Below are 16,473 nucleotides of genomic sequence, written 5' to 3'. Positions count from 1 at the left end.
ATATTTATTTAATTTCATACCTCATAGAAATATTCGTATGAATTACTATCTATATTCGCGTCTAAAATACACATGCGAATTGGGATATATTTTTAAATAAATACTATAAATAAAATTAACAAATCTTTTTTAATAAAAACTTTTTAAAAAATTTCTTTGAGAAAAGTAATAAGCTTTTTTTAGAGTAAGGCTCTTTACGTATTATTTCTTTTCTTTTTTAAAATAAACATACATTGAAAAAATGAATAAGTTATTTTAGAATAAGAACTGTTATATATATTATCCCTTTTGTATTCAAAATATCTTGTAAATAATTTCGAGAGATTACATCAAAATATTATATCTTTATTATTCATATAAACGGTATACAATATGTTACAAGTATATATATAATATAGATATATATATATATATATAATATATATGTTCGTGTAAATTATATTTTTAAAGCTAGGTACATAGATGTTTGTGCAGTAAAATTCGAAACACTTTCCCTTAATTTTTTCTTTTATAATTCCAAATATTCGGACGTTGGCCGTAAAAGCCTCGCTATAATTATGTACCGTAACCACAATTAGAAAATGTGGAAGGTATAAATGTAAAAGCCAAAAAACATTTAGAATTACGAAACGAATCGAAAATATATTGTTGGTCATTGTTTAATATCTATGTTCATATCTCTTCAAGGCACATTTGAAATATAATCAGTATACTCATTTCCATATTACAGAGGAATTTACTAACATTAATTGTTCCTATCATTTCACTAATAGTGTCTGGAGTTAGACTTTAATGAAATTAAAAAAATGAGAAAGAAAAACGAGAGAAAAAATCAATAGAAAAATATAAAATATTAAAAACTCCTTTAGCCAAAATCACAGACAAGTCCCTTACTTTCTCAAACAGAGCACAGAAACGCATTTTTCATGGTCTTAATTCTAGAATAATAGTTATATAAATATTATAAATATACATTCATATATATATACGTAGTCTTATCAAATTATATACATACACGTATACATACGCTTTCTGATATTGAACATTCGCTAATAATAAAATTTACATTTTTTATTTTGCATACGTAACGTTATTATGTATATTTACATGTACGCACGTACAGCATATAAACAGTGGTCTCTTTCATGTGTACATGTATATTGCGTATGTATATATATATATATATTTATACATATATATTTTGATTATATCCTTTTTTGATATTCAGATCATGAAGGATATCTTCCATAATACTGCACCTATTTCTATGTACATAAAATGTTTACAGAACATAATGAAATATAGATAAAACGTACGCCGATGATAATAACAAAAATAGTAACAAGTGACTTTGCAATTATTACGTGTTATCATTACTACACATAGATATGATAAAATGCCCTGCTCATCGGCTTTGTAGAGGTTTACGGTTTTGTTACCGTCCCTTCTTCATAGTATTTATAACATTTTATATTAAAAAAATTAATTTGCAAGATCAAATCCTTGCTCTGCCAATATCATCATAATACACGCTCACTAACACTCTTTTATTGCATGCACCTTTCCTTTCCTTCAGCGAATATTTACCTAGTCAGGTCCTATATGACTATAATACGTCCTTTGTTGGAAGTTGCACAAATTTCCCAATGAATATCAATATGCGGGCATTTTTATTTCAAGTTAGATAAAATGGCTATCATCTGCACTGCAGGTATTTATTAACAAGTATAGAATGCTTGACGTAACATTTTAATAATTACACGCAACGCAAAGTGAAAACTAGAATCTTTCTTCAGTATGTAATAGTAACAAGATTATTCATTAACAAACTATACAAGAAACTATATTCCATAAACCACATTTGTGGGACATTCATGCAACATAAAAGAAATATTTTTACATTTTGAGTGACGAAATAATTATAGCAGTCACAGTATTAATATTCATATTAACAGCGATTAACGACATAGATATTAACAATAATAACGTAGTACATTTTTGATAAATCGGAAACGTTATTATTTTTTTTTTTTTTTTTTAACAGCAATCAAAGCAATTATTTCAATAATTCAGCTAATAAGAAATTGTATTAAGAAATAAATGAATAAGATTTTGGTTTACTTAGCACAAGTTTAAGTCATGAACGACTGCTAAATATGAAAAATATATATCTCTTATGTATTATTTTTGGTAAGTTTTGTTCTGTTGGCGGCAACTGCTGCAAGACATGCCAGTGCTTCTAAGTCCGGCGATGCACACCATGCTATCAATATTTGCATAATTAATTAACTTGATAATAATTAAATAATATAAGCTTATATCGTATTTATAATAACAAACATGAAATAACAAACATAATATCCTCTATTTTCATAATCTTAAATATCTTAATTTTAAAACCAAAAATGTTTACAAATTATAAAACTTAAGTACAAGTGAAAACTTTGCAGATTGGAACGTAAATTTATGTTTTCTAACTCATACATAAATACCTTATAATATAAATTGAAGCTTTAGTTAACTGAACTCTAGTTCCTAATAAAAAGTACAATTTCTTCTTGTAACTTTCACTTCTTTATAGATGAAAACATAGATAATCTAAACAAAAGATAAGATAATTTTTATAAGTTTTTCTTTCATAAAAATAATAACGTTCCAATCTGAAAAATTTACAAGAAATATTTCTGTTATATTTATGAACAAAACACTAAGAAATAAAATGAAAGTAAGAAATAAACAATACAGTTTATTTCGTCTATACTTACATTTATTGGGTTCCTCAATCTCAATTTGCTTTGAATCATTTATAGCTGCCGCGTTACGTGTAATGCTTTGTTTTCGTGCTTTCCTTTTTTGACTTCCAACTAGAAGTTTCTCAGCATCTTCTGAATTTTCACGTTCTGTTTGGGATATTTTTGTATTGTTTTGACTGTTTGCTTGATCGTTGCTGTCGAAATTATTCTGATGCCTTTTGTTATTCGAAGTCGATGTTAATTTTTGTACAATTTTTTTCTTTTTCGTACGTTGTTGCTTCTTCTTTTCCTGAAATTCTTCTAAACTTAAAGATGGTAACGCTTCAATTTTCTTTTCTAAATTAAAGTCCCTACATAAGAAAATGAAAATAATACATTTTCGTTGTATATTACACAATATTTTAATGCGTAACATTATAAAATGGCATTAAACTTACTCAGCTCGAAACCTTTTTCTTGCAGTCCATGGTCCAAAATCAACTTGTCCTTCTGCACCTTCAGTTTCTGTCTCTTCTGGCTTTGATGCTTCTATATTTCCCTCGGCGCTTTAAATAATACTTATATTATTTCTTTTTGTTTCCATATATATGATAAAAATGCAAATGATAAACGAATTTAAATTACCTTTCAACAAGATGCTCTAATTCGCCGCGAGAGCTATTTCCACCTTCACTACTCAAGGAATCTGTTTTTTCACTGACATTTGAAGAAATAGAGTTTCTTCTTTCAGTTGCTTGACCATCAGTGCTAATGAAAGCATCAATCAGAAGTAGGTTATTAATGACGAAATCATATTTTACATGCAACACAAGTTTTATGAAATATTGTAATTATTTACCTACGATTTCCAGTTTGTCTTCTTCTCTTAGGCTGCTGTCCTGATACACCAACATTTTTCATTTGTTCTGCAAGGAACTTTTGATAACGTAAACCTTTGCATGTTCGTTCACTTCTAAAATTACTTTCTTCTGAAGGCATGTTCGTAGTTAAAAAATTATTTATTTCTGTTTTTTCATCCTCTGTATCCTAAATACAATTGTTAATGTTAGAAATGTGAGATTTTAAGAAATAGTACGACTATTTAATTATTTAAAGATAGAAAATTTAATTAAGAAAAATTTAATTAAAAAGGTCCCTTACATATTGATGCACATTATTATTTGATTCAGATTTTTTTCTCTTTTTTGCATCAAAAAGATCAGCTTTACATTCTCTCTTATTATCAGATGAAAAAGGTACTTCTAAATATCTTTTTTTAGGAGGTTTTGGAACTTCAGTATCATTTTCAATCACAGAACCATTAATAGTCACTTTCTCATCTGCTGCTTGTGTTTTTTGAGGTGTAAATAATGAACTGAGGCCACCAATTTGGGATTCATCAGCTAATTTTCCTGGTTGAATTGATTGTCCATCTCGCTTATCAGATTTTGAATAATCGGAAGACTTGTTCTCACATTTTACACTTTCTACTATTTGCTCATTAGAATTTGTTTCTGCCTTTTTGTTTGTAGGCCTAGTATTCAAAGTACGTAAAGGAGGTGCTGGTAATTTGTACCACTTAAAGTCAGGATTTGCATTTAAGAATGCATCTTTGTACTGAAAAATTTAAAATTGTAATCATAAAAATTACAATTAGGAAAATTAAAAATTTGTAATTAAAATTTCTAATATACAATTTAAAAAAAATATTTAGTTTTTAATGAAAATTTGTATAGAATTGTAAACAGTATTGAATTTGTAAGATTTATAGCTGACTATGTCAAATTACATCAACACTATAATTACTAGCATGACATTTAACTTCCTTATTATGCAAGTAACTTACCTCCTGTGCTAGATTTGTATAAGAACGTTTTTGATCTGGATGAAGAGTGGCCCACCATTCTCCAAGAACTCTTGTAACTGCTCGATTTTCTAAATGTGGGAAACCAGATCGCACAGAACCACGGTGACGTTTACAAAAAATAAGAAAAGCATTCATTGGTCTCCTTGCATGGTGGGCTGGTTCTCTTAATTCTCGTGATTCCTAATTGTTAATACAATTTGATAGATCTATTAGTACATATCTCTTTACAAATATATATAACTGGTTAATAAAAATTATGTAAAGTAATCTGATTGAAATAAAGTATGTGTGTAATTATTTTCTATTTCTACTTAAATATGGTAAAAATATGTTTTTAATACTATGTTAAACAATTAATAAGATATGAATTAAAATATTTCTAATTAAGTTAACAAAAATATTTAGATATAAACACAAATACCATCTCTTAAACTAAGTAAATCATTATTATTTATAGAAATTAATATATATTACATATTTAGTTGTTATTTGTTACAAAAATTATATAATATGATATATAACAATAAAAAAATTACATATATTGTTAGATCAAAACAATATTCAGTTATATTACAGCACTTGTGAAACCTTAAAATCACATACCTTGACAGATTCTAAGGTCACATATGCTTATCTGTACATTCATAGATAATAGCAATATATTAAAACTAATTGTTTATATTAAATGTACAATTTAAAGAAATACACACAAAAATATGTTGTTACTAATTTAAGAAATGGATGTATGTTCATACATTGCTCATCTATGTGCATATACCTTTTTTAACATTGAATAAGCACAAGTGTCATTTAAACATTTTTTAAATGAAATATTTATTAAAGACAATTACTAATATAATATACTAAATGGTAAATAATATGTTTTTCAGTTATTTATTCAATTAAGCATATTAAAAACGAAATTATAAAAATATTTTATCATTTTATGTAAGGTATATTAATTTTATAAAAATAATTTTCTTGATAAAAAAAACTTTATTGATTATTTAATTACGAGTGCAATTAAATGCATTACTTATAGTATACGTTATTCCCCATACTTTTTCTAATGTTCTATTCACGTCCATACTTAACGAATTGTTATACAAGTAATGAAAAAACGTAAACGTGAATCAACACACAAATATGACGGAGATTGTGCATATGCACGTATATAACGCATACATATACATAAGTGAATAAAATAAAAGCAGAAATATATCCATTTTAATGGAATGTAATCTTTTCGTTATTTATCCTTATCTTTTCAATATTTTTACCTTCACGATAAGTCAACTTTATTACGAAACGAGAGTATAATAAAAATATATTAATTTATATTCTGTGCACGATATTATGAAATTGGTCATAAAATTTAAACATTAACAGTAAAAAGTCATGAGAAAAATTCCATTTGCTGCGACGTTTGTAAAAACGATTTTTCCAAAAAAAGATTGCGTTCCATGATAACTCTAAGACAAAAAAGAAAATCACGTCTATTTATGGTACAACGAGGAGAACGATCTACAAATGCTTTGGATTGGTAGAGAATCCAATGTCAAAGGAATGAAAGATTCGCCACATTCCCGAAATATTTCGTAATAATATTGACAATATACGATTAATATAAAAATTGACGGTAGTAGTAGCAGTAGTCTCATTGAAAAAGAAATATAGATATCCGCCGTCATAACAGGCATATGTTAATTTTCGTATTCTGTCTAATTACTTCAACTGCACAAAGTCCAGAATATTTTCAGTATGAAATGTCGCAATTCCTCACTAATTTCGATTTATCTAAAAGTCGCATCGTTAGTCAAAAATATGATGAAAAATATAATGAAGGAAGTATAGTCCAAAATTGTTAGGGCATGTCGGTTGTCATACGTCGCAGCTTTCGTTAATGCTATTGTACGTTGATTGCCTCGATCACACTACCTATCTCTGTCAAATTCATATGAGCTTTCGATGTTTTGGAAAAAAATTTGGAACATATTTCATATGAACCAGACATCGAAGAGAATTGCACATTGCACATTTTTTCCAAGACCTCATGACACCTTTCCGATCATCTACTGACAGCTGCTTGTGCAAATGTAAATACTGCATATAACAATTTATACGTCTTTCTATGCACCGATGATCTGGCAAATATTTGAATGAAGTGAATCGTCCCTTGAAAAAATTCCCATTCACGCAAAATGCTACTATATTCTTGTATAATTCGTTCTTGAGTCCCCCTAATTGTCAAATATTTATTAACATAGAACTAAGCCCAAGACGTTGTTGTTCCTTTTAGTATGACTAGTCTCGAGACATTGTATAAATCCCGTTTTTTGACTCAAAATCATCGCGAATAAATCACACGTTCGACTGTTCAGAATGATAAATTTAACCTTAGACAGTATTACGAATTCGCTGTTGACACGGACGTATCGAAAAGCCATTGGCAATTCGAGAAAAATACAATGTATTTCTCCCTACTCACCTTGCGTTGTTGCTCGTTGGCAGCCATTTCTGATTTCACTTGACAATTCACTCAGCGGCGCATAATAAAGATAAAGCTTCGGCACTGAGTGTCCTCTCTTTTCCTCCGTATCTTGCTTTCTTTCTCTGGCTCTTTTCCGTGCACGAATTAACCTCTCCTTCTTACGTACTATTTCTATCTTTTTCCTCCTTCGATGCCTTCGTCCACATTTGTTTCTGGTGGCCCACGTGAAAGAAAATTCTGGCAAAAAGTCACGATATTTTATCACATTTCACGAAATTTATTAGTCGCTTTGAAAAACATTTCGGGCTATGTTTTACTCACAAGTCACACAAACAGTATTATTCCAGCGATTTGTGTTTGCAACTAAATCATTTGTCGTGCAAACGTCACGAATCTACAAACGTCACTGTTAAAACCAGTCACGCGCCTATATGTGCTCGTTCCAAAAGAATTAATCTGAATGAATCAATAGATTCTAAATCGTATCGACTGCTAATACTATTTTAAGTCTCTAATGAATACTGAATTCTTGTTTCGCTTTGTATAAAATTACACACACTATCGAGAGAGCAATACGTTAATGTTGTACACATTTTCAGCATCGTGCGCATTGTGTTCAAAAAAATAAAAGGTTCGCGCGTATGAGCATATCAGTGTTACCAATTAAACTACACAAACATTACTAAAAGAGATTTATTTTCTTTGAATATTTTACTTTTTAACTCTTTAAAATGAAAGATTTACAAATTTGTATAATATTTCTCAATTAATATAAATGACAATATTAATTTTTTATTATAAATTACACATTATCTTTGAGATTAAGGCATTGATTAATAATGAAGATATTTTTTGCCAATGAAATATAATGGAAAATCAAAATGACTATGCAAAGCATCTACTGCACGATCATATGAATAAACAGTAAACAGATCTCGATACTTGTTAAAGAAAATCGTTCGAAAATTGAGTTCTGAAAAATAAACATGGAAGACGAAAAGGAACTCGTTCTGTGAGACAGGCAAAGATGAGTAGACTGTCTCTGTCTCTGTCTGGGACATTTGTAATATCTGTATATACAAATATACGTATCACATATGCACACAATAAGACCATTTCTTGTCCTCCATTTTGATCTTTTTCGACTCAAAAGACGGACGACATCACCGATACCTTCGATATGGAAGTGTTCAGATCTGTTTATAGTTAATAAGACCGTGGTCTGGATATTCAGATCTGCTTTATTTATTGTTGTATGAAAAAGTTTTTCAAGATGAAATTACAGTATTTCAATGGTCACATATAAAAGCGGAAATAAATATTTAGATAATACCATCTAAACGAACCGCCCTATATTTACAGTTTTGTCAAAATAAGCAACTACATGAAAGTATTATTTGAGCAAAAAACTATAGTATTCAATAATTCTTTCATTGTGTATTTTTAATATTTTTATAGTAGTTTTAATGTACAATTTCATACTTCACAATGAAAATGTAAATTTATAAATATACGTTACATATATTAATCCCAGAGGTGTTTTATTCAACCATTTATGCAAATATAGTATACAAGTGAAAAGTATAAAATATTCTTTGGCAGTCATGCGTTTCTCACCATAATGGACAAAATTTATTAAAAAATGTCAATATAGTTTATAAACAAAATTAATCTTTCCCTACTACAACTATATACCATGAACAAACAACCCAAAAATGTTAGAAGGTAGCGAGGTCACAAAACGCAGATCTGCTGTGACAGTTTCAAATACTGTCGAGGGTAAACATGAAATAAGTCATTATAAAAAAAGCATACATTGCTTCATCAAATTATATCACTTTGTACTTGTTAGAATATAGTGAACTGGAATATCAGTTTGATATATTTATTAATCTCCTTCACTTTCTTGTTATTTATATTATTTATTTTTTGTAGAATATTTTTTCTTTTCGTCGCTTTCAAAGCCAGAATCCAAGTCATCGCTTAAACACTTTTTTAGTGTATAAATTTTAGAATGCTGCTGCAAATCTCTGTTTTCAATTGATAGCTTCTTTATGCAGCTTATTAATTGTTCAAAGAAATTAGGATAACTATCATACCCAGGAAACATATTTACATCTATGATCGCATATTTTTCGGTATGATTTTCAATAACAACATCGACACCAACCAAAAGCAATCCAAAAAGTTCTGTAACTCTCTTAACAATCTTCTCCAGTATTTCACGTTTCGGTTTTACGGTTAATGGAATGTCTTCCTCTGTCAGAATTGACCATTTAGACTTGGAATCGCTCTTACATATATCATGAGAACTAAAAAATATTGTGTTTAATGCAGTACAGTCTTCTTCATAAAAGTTTTTGAAACTAGGTCTTTCGACTACATGAAAGTTTTCTCCAACTATATATATCTTATAAAGAATTGCATTATGGTTGACAAATTGTTGAGCCACACAAGGAGGCTGACAATCCTTCACACCCCCTTCATTAAAAATCACCATCATCTAAAAAGCATGATTATTATTAACCTTTAAATAACATTCATATGTTTTCTAATGATTAAATTACCTTATGTGCATCGTTGGAACCCTGAGCCACAAGTGGTTTGCAAAGAAATGGGAACTTAATACCTGCCATTTTTAACAGCGATATATTCTCAATAGCATTTTTACTTTTAATTTCTACAAACCTTGGAGTGAATACCCCTATAAAAAGATAGATCATATAATCATATAATTCACATATATTATATATAGATCAATAATTTGTTATTTGATATTTTTTTAACTATAATAGAAAATTATCGAATCTAAGTATTAAGAATTTGTATTTACCATCGAGTTGTAGCTGTTCTTGTAAGATTTCATATGATTTATAACGATTTATTAAAATCCTAATATTGTCCAAAGGGTCGATAACTATTATTTCAGGATGTTGGTAAAAGTATTCTTTCATTCTTGAGATGATTGCTTTGGCCTGGAATATAAATTAATTGTCATAACGTTGTTAATCACAATAAATATAAAAAATTTGTTCATACATATTGATCACCATATTCAGCATGTGCTAGTTTGTCTGTCATTTTGTATATAAAAACATGGAATGGTCCCTGAGGTTCAAGATCAGAGTTTATATCAATCTGAAATTAACGTATCAATTCTAAAATATTTGATAAAATATTATAGACGCATATAAATTATAAATAAAACATTTTATACATAACCTCACATTATTATAATATCATGTATAGCATAACTATTTAATAATAATTTCAGAAAGCTTAAACAATTATTTACCATTTTTAATAGAAACCCTTCAGATTCACAAACACTACAAAAGTCATTCCAATTAAATTTTTGTCGTTTTTTTTCGGATATCGAGTAACCGATGACATACTTGTCGCACATTTTTTTTCGCGTTGTTTTCTTATGTTGAATATAATTTTTATCTATTAAAGCGTATACAGTACATTATTTTAATAATAACCTTTAGGTAAATTATACTCTATTAATGCGTTGTTTAAGAGATTCTTGTGTCAACTAATTTCATATTTTTCTCGAAATGTAAGGTTATGTTTGGATGATTTAAGAAATACTCCACGATATTATTGTATTCCCTTTGGTTCTATACATTTTACACAATCAGTTTATTTTCTTAAAGCAAAGTATTTTCTCAAATTTTATTCTCGCGTACAACTTGGGTTATCGTTATATTTATTTTGGATAGTGTAATAAATGATCACAGGTTATTGCGACATAATAATGACAAGCACATTTCACATTATTTATGCTTAATTACACGGCACTTATAATAATCCAATACATAATATGATTATCTAAAATTATCATTTTATTTACAATACTTTCATGATATTTTTCATCGTGTATTTAATGGTCCTTTCAAATCATAAATATTCGGGAATATGTCACCGTCGTTGCATCTTCAATTGCAGTATTTGTAATACACATTCTTCATGTTCATGTTTCTATGACGCGCTTTCTATCAAATCAGCAATTTTAAATTTCTCCCATGCTCTGTATGAGAGACTAAAAATAAATCAATTAAGTATAATTAAAAAGTATAGTTCTCATAATAAAGGTTCGATTAACAATATGATAATATAACATTGAAATTTCTTTAAATAATTTAATTTCTTACTAAGATATTAATTTTAAGATTTTAATTTATAATAATTTTAATACTAATACATATCATTATACAATAGTATAATTTTAATATTATTTCATGTATATATATATATATATATTACGAAATTTGTTATTTTACCTTTGAAGATTCGTTCCAAGAAGTCAACATCTCTTTCGTAACGAAAATCGCGACGTTATTATCGAAATCATCGGTGTTTTCGCCATCCGATCGAATCTTTGTCAACATTCGAACTTCTCCGAGAGAATATGAACCGGAACTTGGCATGTATAATTCCCCTTCGGAGTGTGAAGTATCCGAAATTTCCATCTGAGATAATGAGACGTAATTAGACGAAGAATTTAAAAAATATACAAATTTAAATATTAATTATTTTTATTGATTTTATTCGGAAAACTTTTGCGCATGGAATTAAAAATTAATAAAATCGAGCAAATTCGTTTTAATTCTCACAATTGCGAACATGATAGTATATTCTTAATACAAAAGGCAGGAGACTTTCTGCCAAATGAATTATCGCTGGACTACTCTATCGAAAACGGATTATAAAAAATTTCAGAATGCATAAATATACAGAATACGTTATAATATTTAACAGAGAAAACAAACTCCTGCCTAGATTCTATTATTTGAATTATATTCGTAAAAATACGAATTTGTATAAATATTCGCAGTTTAATTATTACGTTGGACACGTTGAATGTTAAAGAGATATTTCTTACCTTGTTCGATTCTATCGTAGATATCGTAGACGTACCATTAGAAAGCCTGTAAAAAGTATAATTTGAGAATAGTACAATTTCGAGGAAATCGATTAAAGAAAATAATGACAGTAATTAAATAATTGTAGATATAATTTCATAAATATTTTTTTAGTTAATACGACCAAACATTCAACGTATAATGACTGATTAATTAATTAAATTACTTGAAATTGCGCGTGTTTTAAGGTATTTCCTTTACCTCTGCCGTTGATTAAGCAAACTTGAATAATTGATATTGGCATCAAGACACGTAGAAGAGAAGAACCTTTTGTCCATTCCGTCATACACATCGGATAAAATGTTCTTTTTCTCGAATAAGCTATCGAAATGCGAGTTATTTATATTGCTTATTTTATCAACAATCACATTACTCGTTTCCATCTGCTTAAGTTCATTCGCTTCCTGTGAAAGTTTCGTATTATTCGATGAAGTTTTCGAAAGGTTTCTCGAGGAAGATCGAAGAGACGCGCAATCGCGCAATGAATCAGACGATAAACCCTGCGAAATATTATTATCAAACTGTTCGTTTTTCCCTGGATTTTCCATCGAACACAATTCTACAGATTTCTCTTTTCTCAATTCACCAACCGCGTCGCTCGAAGATACTGATCTTTTATTCCATGTTTCAAGGTCATCACGCTTCGCGTCTTTGTCATCGTCCGTTTTCAACGAGGTTTCCTTAATATCCTTTACAGCTGCCTCGTTATTGCGTAAATTCATTCTTTCATCGATATTTCGCAGCGGATTATTTTTTAAAGCTTCAGCAACGTGGCATTCTTTGCTCCTGGTTGGCTCGTGAATAATATTAAACGCAGTTCTCCTAGACATTTTATTTTCCTTCTCACTTACTTCCATCCGCAAATTCGCATCGTTCTTCGAGATATTCTCGTCATTCTCGTCATTCTTTTCAGGATCCTTTTTCGTATTATCAATTCCACCGCTTGTTTTAACGTCTTCCGCCAACTCGATATCGCCGTCTATTTTATCCGCAGAATTTTCATTTCTCGATATATCAACGTTACATTTTAAAGACGATCGGTCCTCGGTATTGGGAATCGGCTCGTTAAGAATAGCGTCGTCGCGTTCGGATTTATCCTTTATCGAAATATCTTTCTCGATAATTTCTTCGTTCAAATTCGTTTCAACCCGCGCATGTTCCAATTGCGAATCTCGTTCCTGAGATTCGTTATCCGATTTCGTCGCCCCGACCATACGAACGTTGTTCGAAACCGCGTCGTATATCGACGATTTTCCAGACACCAGCGACTGCAAGTTTCCACGACTGGCCTCGTCGTTCTTCAAACTCTCCAACAAGCTCTTCGCCATCAGAGGCACTAGCTCGTTTACCTTCAGCATGTTCTTTATTTTATCTTCTACGAAGCGCGTTTCTTCTCGAAGAGCGCGCGCCATCAAGTTTTCCTCGATCTTCTCTTCCGCTGCAACATGTTTTAAGACAGCGGGGCGAACGATATTCCGCAACGTCGTGTCATCGAAATTACCTTTCTGAACCTCCCCTTCCTTCAATTCCAGCGCGTTTATCCTGAGAATCGTCGCTCTCTCGTCGCGAGACTCGTTTTTGGTCGTCAGCGACCTCCACGTCTCTTGCGACATTTTCGTATCGTTCGCGCTCTTCGTATCCGTACTCGAAGACTGCGGCCAAATCGAAGAGGCTGTCAAGCTCGAGCTATCGTTCACGATTCGAAATAAACGCGCTTTACGAGGGAAAACGTCTCTCGTCTCGTTGGTACCGGTCGTCGTTTCGTAATTCCTGCTGTTATCTTCGCTCGAACCGGTGGTCTCTTCGTTCGACGTTCTCCTCCGAGGGGCCGGTCGATCCTTCGTCCTCGAGTTCGTTGCGAAAATACGCGCCGTAAATTTGTCCGAGACTTTCGGCGCGATACATCTTCTCCTCGAACCGTCCTCGTTTCTCTTCGATACAGACGACTTTAAACACGTTGTAGCTTTCGTTCGTTTCATCCTATCAAGCTCCCGTTCTTCGTTCACGTTCGCTTTATTCCTCGTTAGCAATCGTTGATCTTCGCTCGTCGATTTCGTCCGATCTCGACGTTCTTCCACCTCCGTCTCTGCGCTCTGATCAAATTCGCAATTTTGCAATTCAATCGCTGCGCTCCGCTTTGCAAATTTCTCCGACCTAATCGTCCAGTTCTTCTTTATTTTCGACACCCCGCTGTGTTTAGCGCGCGCGTGAAACCGATCAGCCAGCGTACTTTGTTTGGATAAATGTTCCGCTCCATCGGTTTCCACCGTTGCGATCTTCGCGCTGTTTATCGCAACCAGATCAGCGGTATATTTCCCGTCGGCTTTTCCTCTCGTCGTATCCTGCGCGCGATATTCGTCGAGCTCCGGCCGCGAAAGAAACCTGTCTATCGTCTTCGTCGATCGAACGACGCTCTCGATTATCTTATCGTACGAAAGCAACACCTGGTCCAGCTCGTCCATGGAAGGTTCGTACAAATTGCAAAGATCGTCCGATTCCTCGCTATCTTCCGTGAAGATCGCGCTCGACGACGAAACGTTGTCCTCCGTGTAATTTCCCGGCTGTTTCTCGTCTCTGTTGCAATATGTTTGGACGATGTTTGCGAAACGTTTATCTATCGCCTTATAGCGCTCATCCTTCTCCGTCCTTCGCTTCACGCAAACCTCCTTGTGTCTTCTTTTATCGGTCTTGTGCTTTTCTTCCATTTCCTTGCTCGATAACGGAAGCTGCTCGTCGTTCGTTTCAAGTTTCCTCGAAGAGCCTTTGGATCGTTCAGGTTGATCGTTCGAAGCTCGTCGGCTTTCCAAACGTTCGATGAACGTCAACGATTTTTTCGAATTCTCCTGGCAAATTGCATCTGCTCCTTCGGTATTTTGCGACTCGATGCGACTTTCGCGATTTTTCGCTCGCGGCGGACTCCCGTCCTCGACTATTTCCTCTCCAGAGGTTTCCTTCCTCTCCGAGATTCGCTCGTCGAATCTCACTTGCTTCTGGTTGCCCCTCGCCGATATCTTCATCGCCGAATCGTCCGTCCCTTCCTCCATAATTTCACTATCGGATTCGTCGTTCGAAATATCCCCGATAGTTTCTCTAATATTCTCTTTCAACGCGACCTCGTCGTCGTAATCCGTCGATTCCAGGTTTCCCTCGCCCTCGAGGTCCTTCGTTGTCGTTTCAGGCACATCTCCCAATTTTTTGTCCAGTTTATCGTCCAGTTTATCGTCCAATTTTTCGTCCTTCGCCAAGCTATCGCAGGATTTCCCTGCCGCAACTGTTTCCGATTGTCCAGGAACGCGCGCCGCGTCCGGTCCATCGCCACTTTCCACACGGTCTTTCCAACTCGCCCTCTTCGATTTCCTCTTCGTCCTACTTTCACCGTCCTCCGCTATCCTTGCGACTTTCTCCCTCTTCCTCGGAGAGCCATCCTTGCCGCGAAAGTCACGACGAACCACGTAAGTTGCGACGTTGCGACTTTCCTGCACGAACGACGGATCCGGCGAGATGCGAATGCTTGCCAAGCTTTGGGTGACCAGGTCTCCTTTGATATTCACCGAAGGACCCATCCGCACCGAGAACGCGTTCGCCCTCTTGTCGTCCCTCCGCGTGTCCTCTGGCGGAGCACGTGTAATACGATCTTGGTCTCTGCGCTCTTCGTGCTCGGGCGCGGGACACGAAGAGGAAAGTCCGAAACTCTGAACGTACCGCTTCCTTCGTCGCGAGAATTCCTCGTAACGATCGTCGGAAGTTTGAAATTTAGGCGCCGTTAGATCGACCGACCTCTTGGCTTTGATCGCGTCGCGTTGCTCACGACCAGGTCGAAGATCGCTGGATCCTGCGTCGATCCAGCCGTTCGCTTCTTGAAACTTGTAGGCCACTCGCTCACGGATGTACAAGAGCTGATCGTTCTCGTCGTCGAACGCCGCCTCGTCCGGATCTCTGAAAGAAACGCCAGGCTGTGTATCGATATCGTTGAGAATCCGACGAAGGAGCGAGAATTTTTTGAACCATTTAACCTACAGCATCGTACGAGAAATCGGGTGAAACACAAGCGACACGCGCCAGAGACGCGGTACGTGGATGTTGTTGATTCATTATTTGCTTCAAAACGGTAGATCTTGCTTGTTCAATGATCAATTGGTAGCAATTATTTATCGAACATCTTGGAAAATAAAATTAGTTGTATCTTACGCGTGCATTTATATATCAAAAGACGCGCGCGGTTTGAACAAGTTGGGACGCTCGGACAAATGGCTCGACGTGTGACCGACCATGTTGCTGCTTGCAGCACTTGTTGTTGGAACTTAAATCGACGCGATGAAACTTTGCGTGCTTCGAGGCGAGTTGGCGTTGCATTGGAATGTTTCGTACATTGCAAGTGTGACCCCAAAATCTTCTACTCTGACGTCACCTTAGGCGACCACCTCTAGATATCCTCCAGACAGTTGACACATCGCC

At 33.4% G+C, this 16,473-nt stretch overlaps 3 protein-coding genes across 8 annotated transcripts in view; all 3 read right to left on the bottom strand.

Moving 5' to 3' along the window:
* Positions 1-324: 324 nt before the first annotated feature.
* On the bottom strand, positions 325-7,623 carry LOC100647629 (HMG box transcription factor BBX). Of its 2 annotated transcripts, XM_012312793.3 has the most exons (9): positions 7,412-7,623; positions 7,088-7,327; positions 4,579-4,779; positions 3,894-4,349; positions 3,592-3,779; positions 3,378-3,500; positions 3,191-3,298; positions 2,766-3,103; positions 325-2,263 (listed from the first exon to the last, which is right to left on the bottom strand). In XM_012312793.3, the coding sequence occupies exons 2-9, from the start codon at positions 7,112-7,114 to the stop codon at positions 2,175-2,177; spliced, it is 1,530 nt and encodes a 509-aa protein (XP_012168183.1). In that variant the 5' UTR covers positions 7,115-7,327; positions 7,412-7,623; the 3' UTR covers positions 325-2,174. The 2 variants fall into 2 exon arrangements, with proteins under 2 accessions (XP_012168183.1, XP_048265655.1); XM_048409698.1 differs by having other exon boundaries at positions 7,088-7,623.
* A 688-nt stretch (positions 7,624-8,311) lies between these two features.
* On the bottom strand, positions 8,312-11,077 carry LOC100647743 (inositol-tetrakisphosphate 1-kinase). Of its 2 annotated transcripts, none has more exons than XM_048409700.1 (5): positions 10,947-11,077; positions 10,130-10,228; positions 9,924-10,065; positions 9,658-9,794; positions 8,312-9,593 (listed from the first exon to the last, which is right to left on the bottom strand). In XM_048409700.1, exons 2-5 carry the CDS (start codon positions 10,169-10,171, stop codon positions 9,009-9,011), a joined length of 906 nt encoding a protein of 301 aa, XP_048265657.1. In that variant the 5' UTR covers positions 10,172-10,228; positions 10,947-11,077; the 3' UTR covers positions 8,312-9,008. The 2 variants fall into 2 exon arrangements, with proteins under 2 accessions (XP_048265657.1, XP_012168184.1); XM_012312794.3 differs by having other exon boundaries at positions 10,386-11,066.
* The window catches only part of LOC100648253, a 57,419-nt gene continuing 51,861 nt past the window's right edge, over positions 10,916-16,473 (bottom strand). For all 4 annotated transcript variants that reach the window (XM_012313058.3, XM_048409695.1, XM_048409696.1 and 1 more), the window contains 4 exons: positions 12,220-15,954; positions 11,979-12,024; positions 11,377-11,565; positions 10,916-11,135 (listed from right to left, as the gene is read on the bottom strand). In XM_012313058.3, the coding sequence (XP_012168448.2) occupies positions 11,106-11,135; positions 11,377-11,565; positions 11,979-12,024; positions 12,220-15,954 (4,000 nt within the window). In that variant the 3' untranslated portion in view covers positions 10,916-11,105. The remainder of the gene's footprint in view (positions 11,136-11,376; positions 11,566-11,978; positions 12,025-12,219; positions 15,955-16,473) is intronic.

The sequence above is a fragment of the Bombus terrestris genome, chromosome 10 (assembly GCF_910591885.1).
Source record: "Bombus terrestris chromosome 10, iyBomTerr1.2, whole genome shotgun sequence".
Classification (NCBI taxonomy): domain Eukaryota; kingdom Metazoa; phylum Arthropoda; class Insecta; order Hymenoptera; family Apidae; genus Bombus; species Bombus terrestris.
The sequence above is the reverse complement of the archived record's forward strand: the minus strand, read 5'-3'. Positions and strand labels throughout refer to the sequence as shown.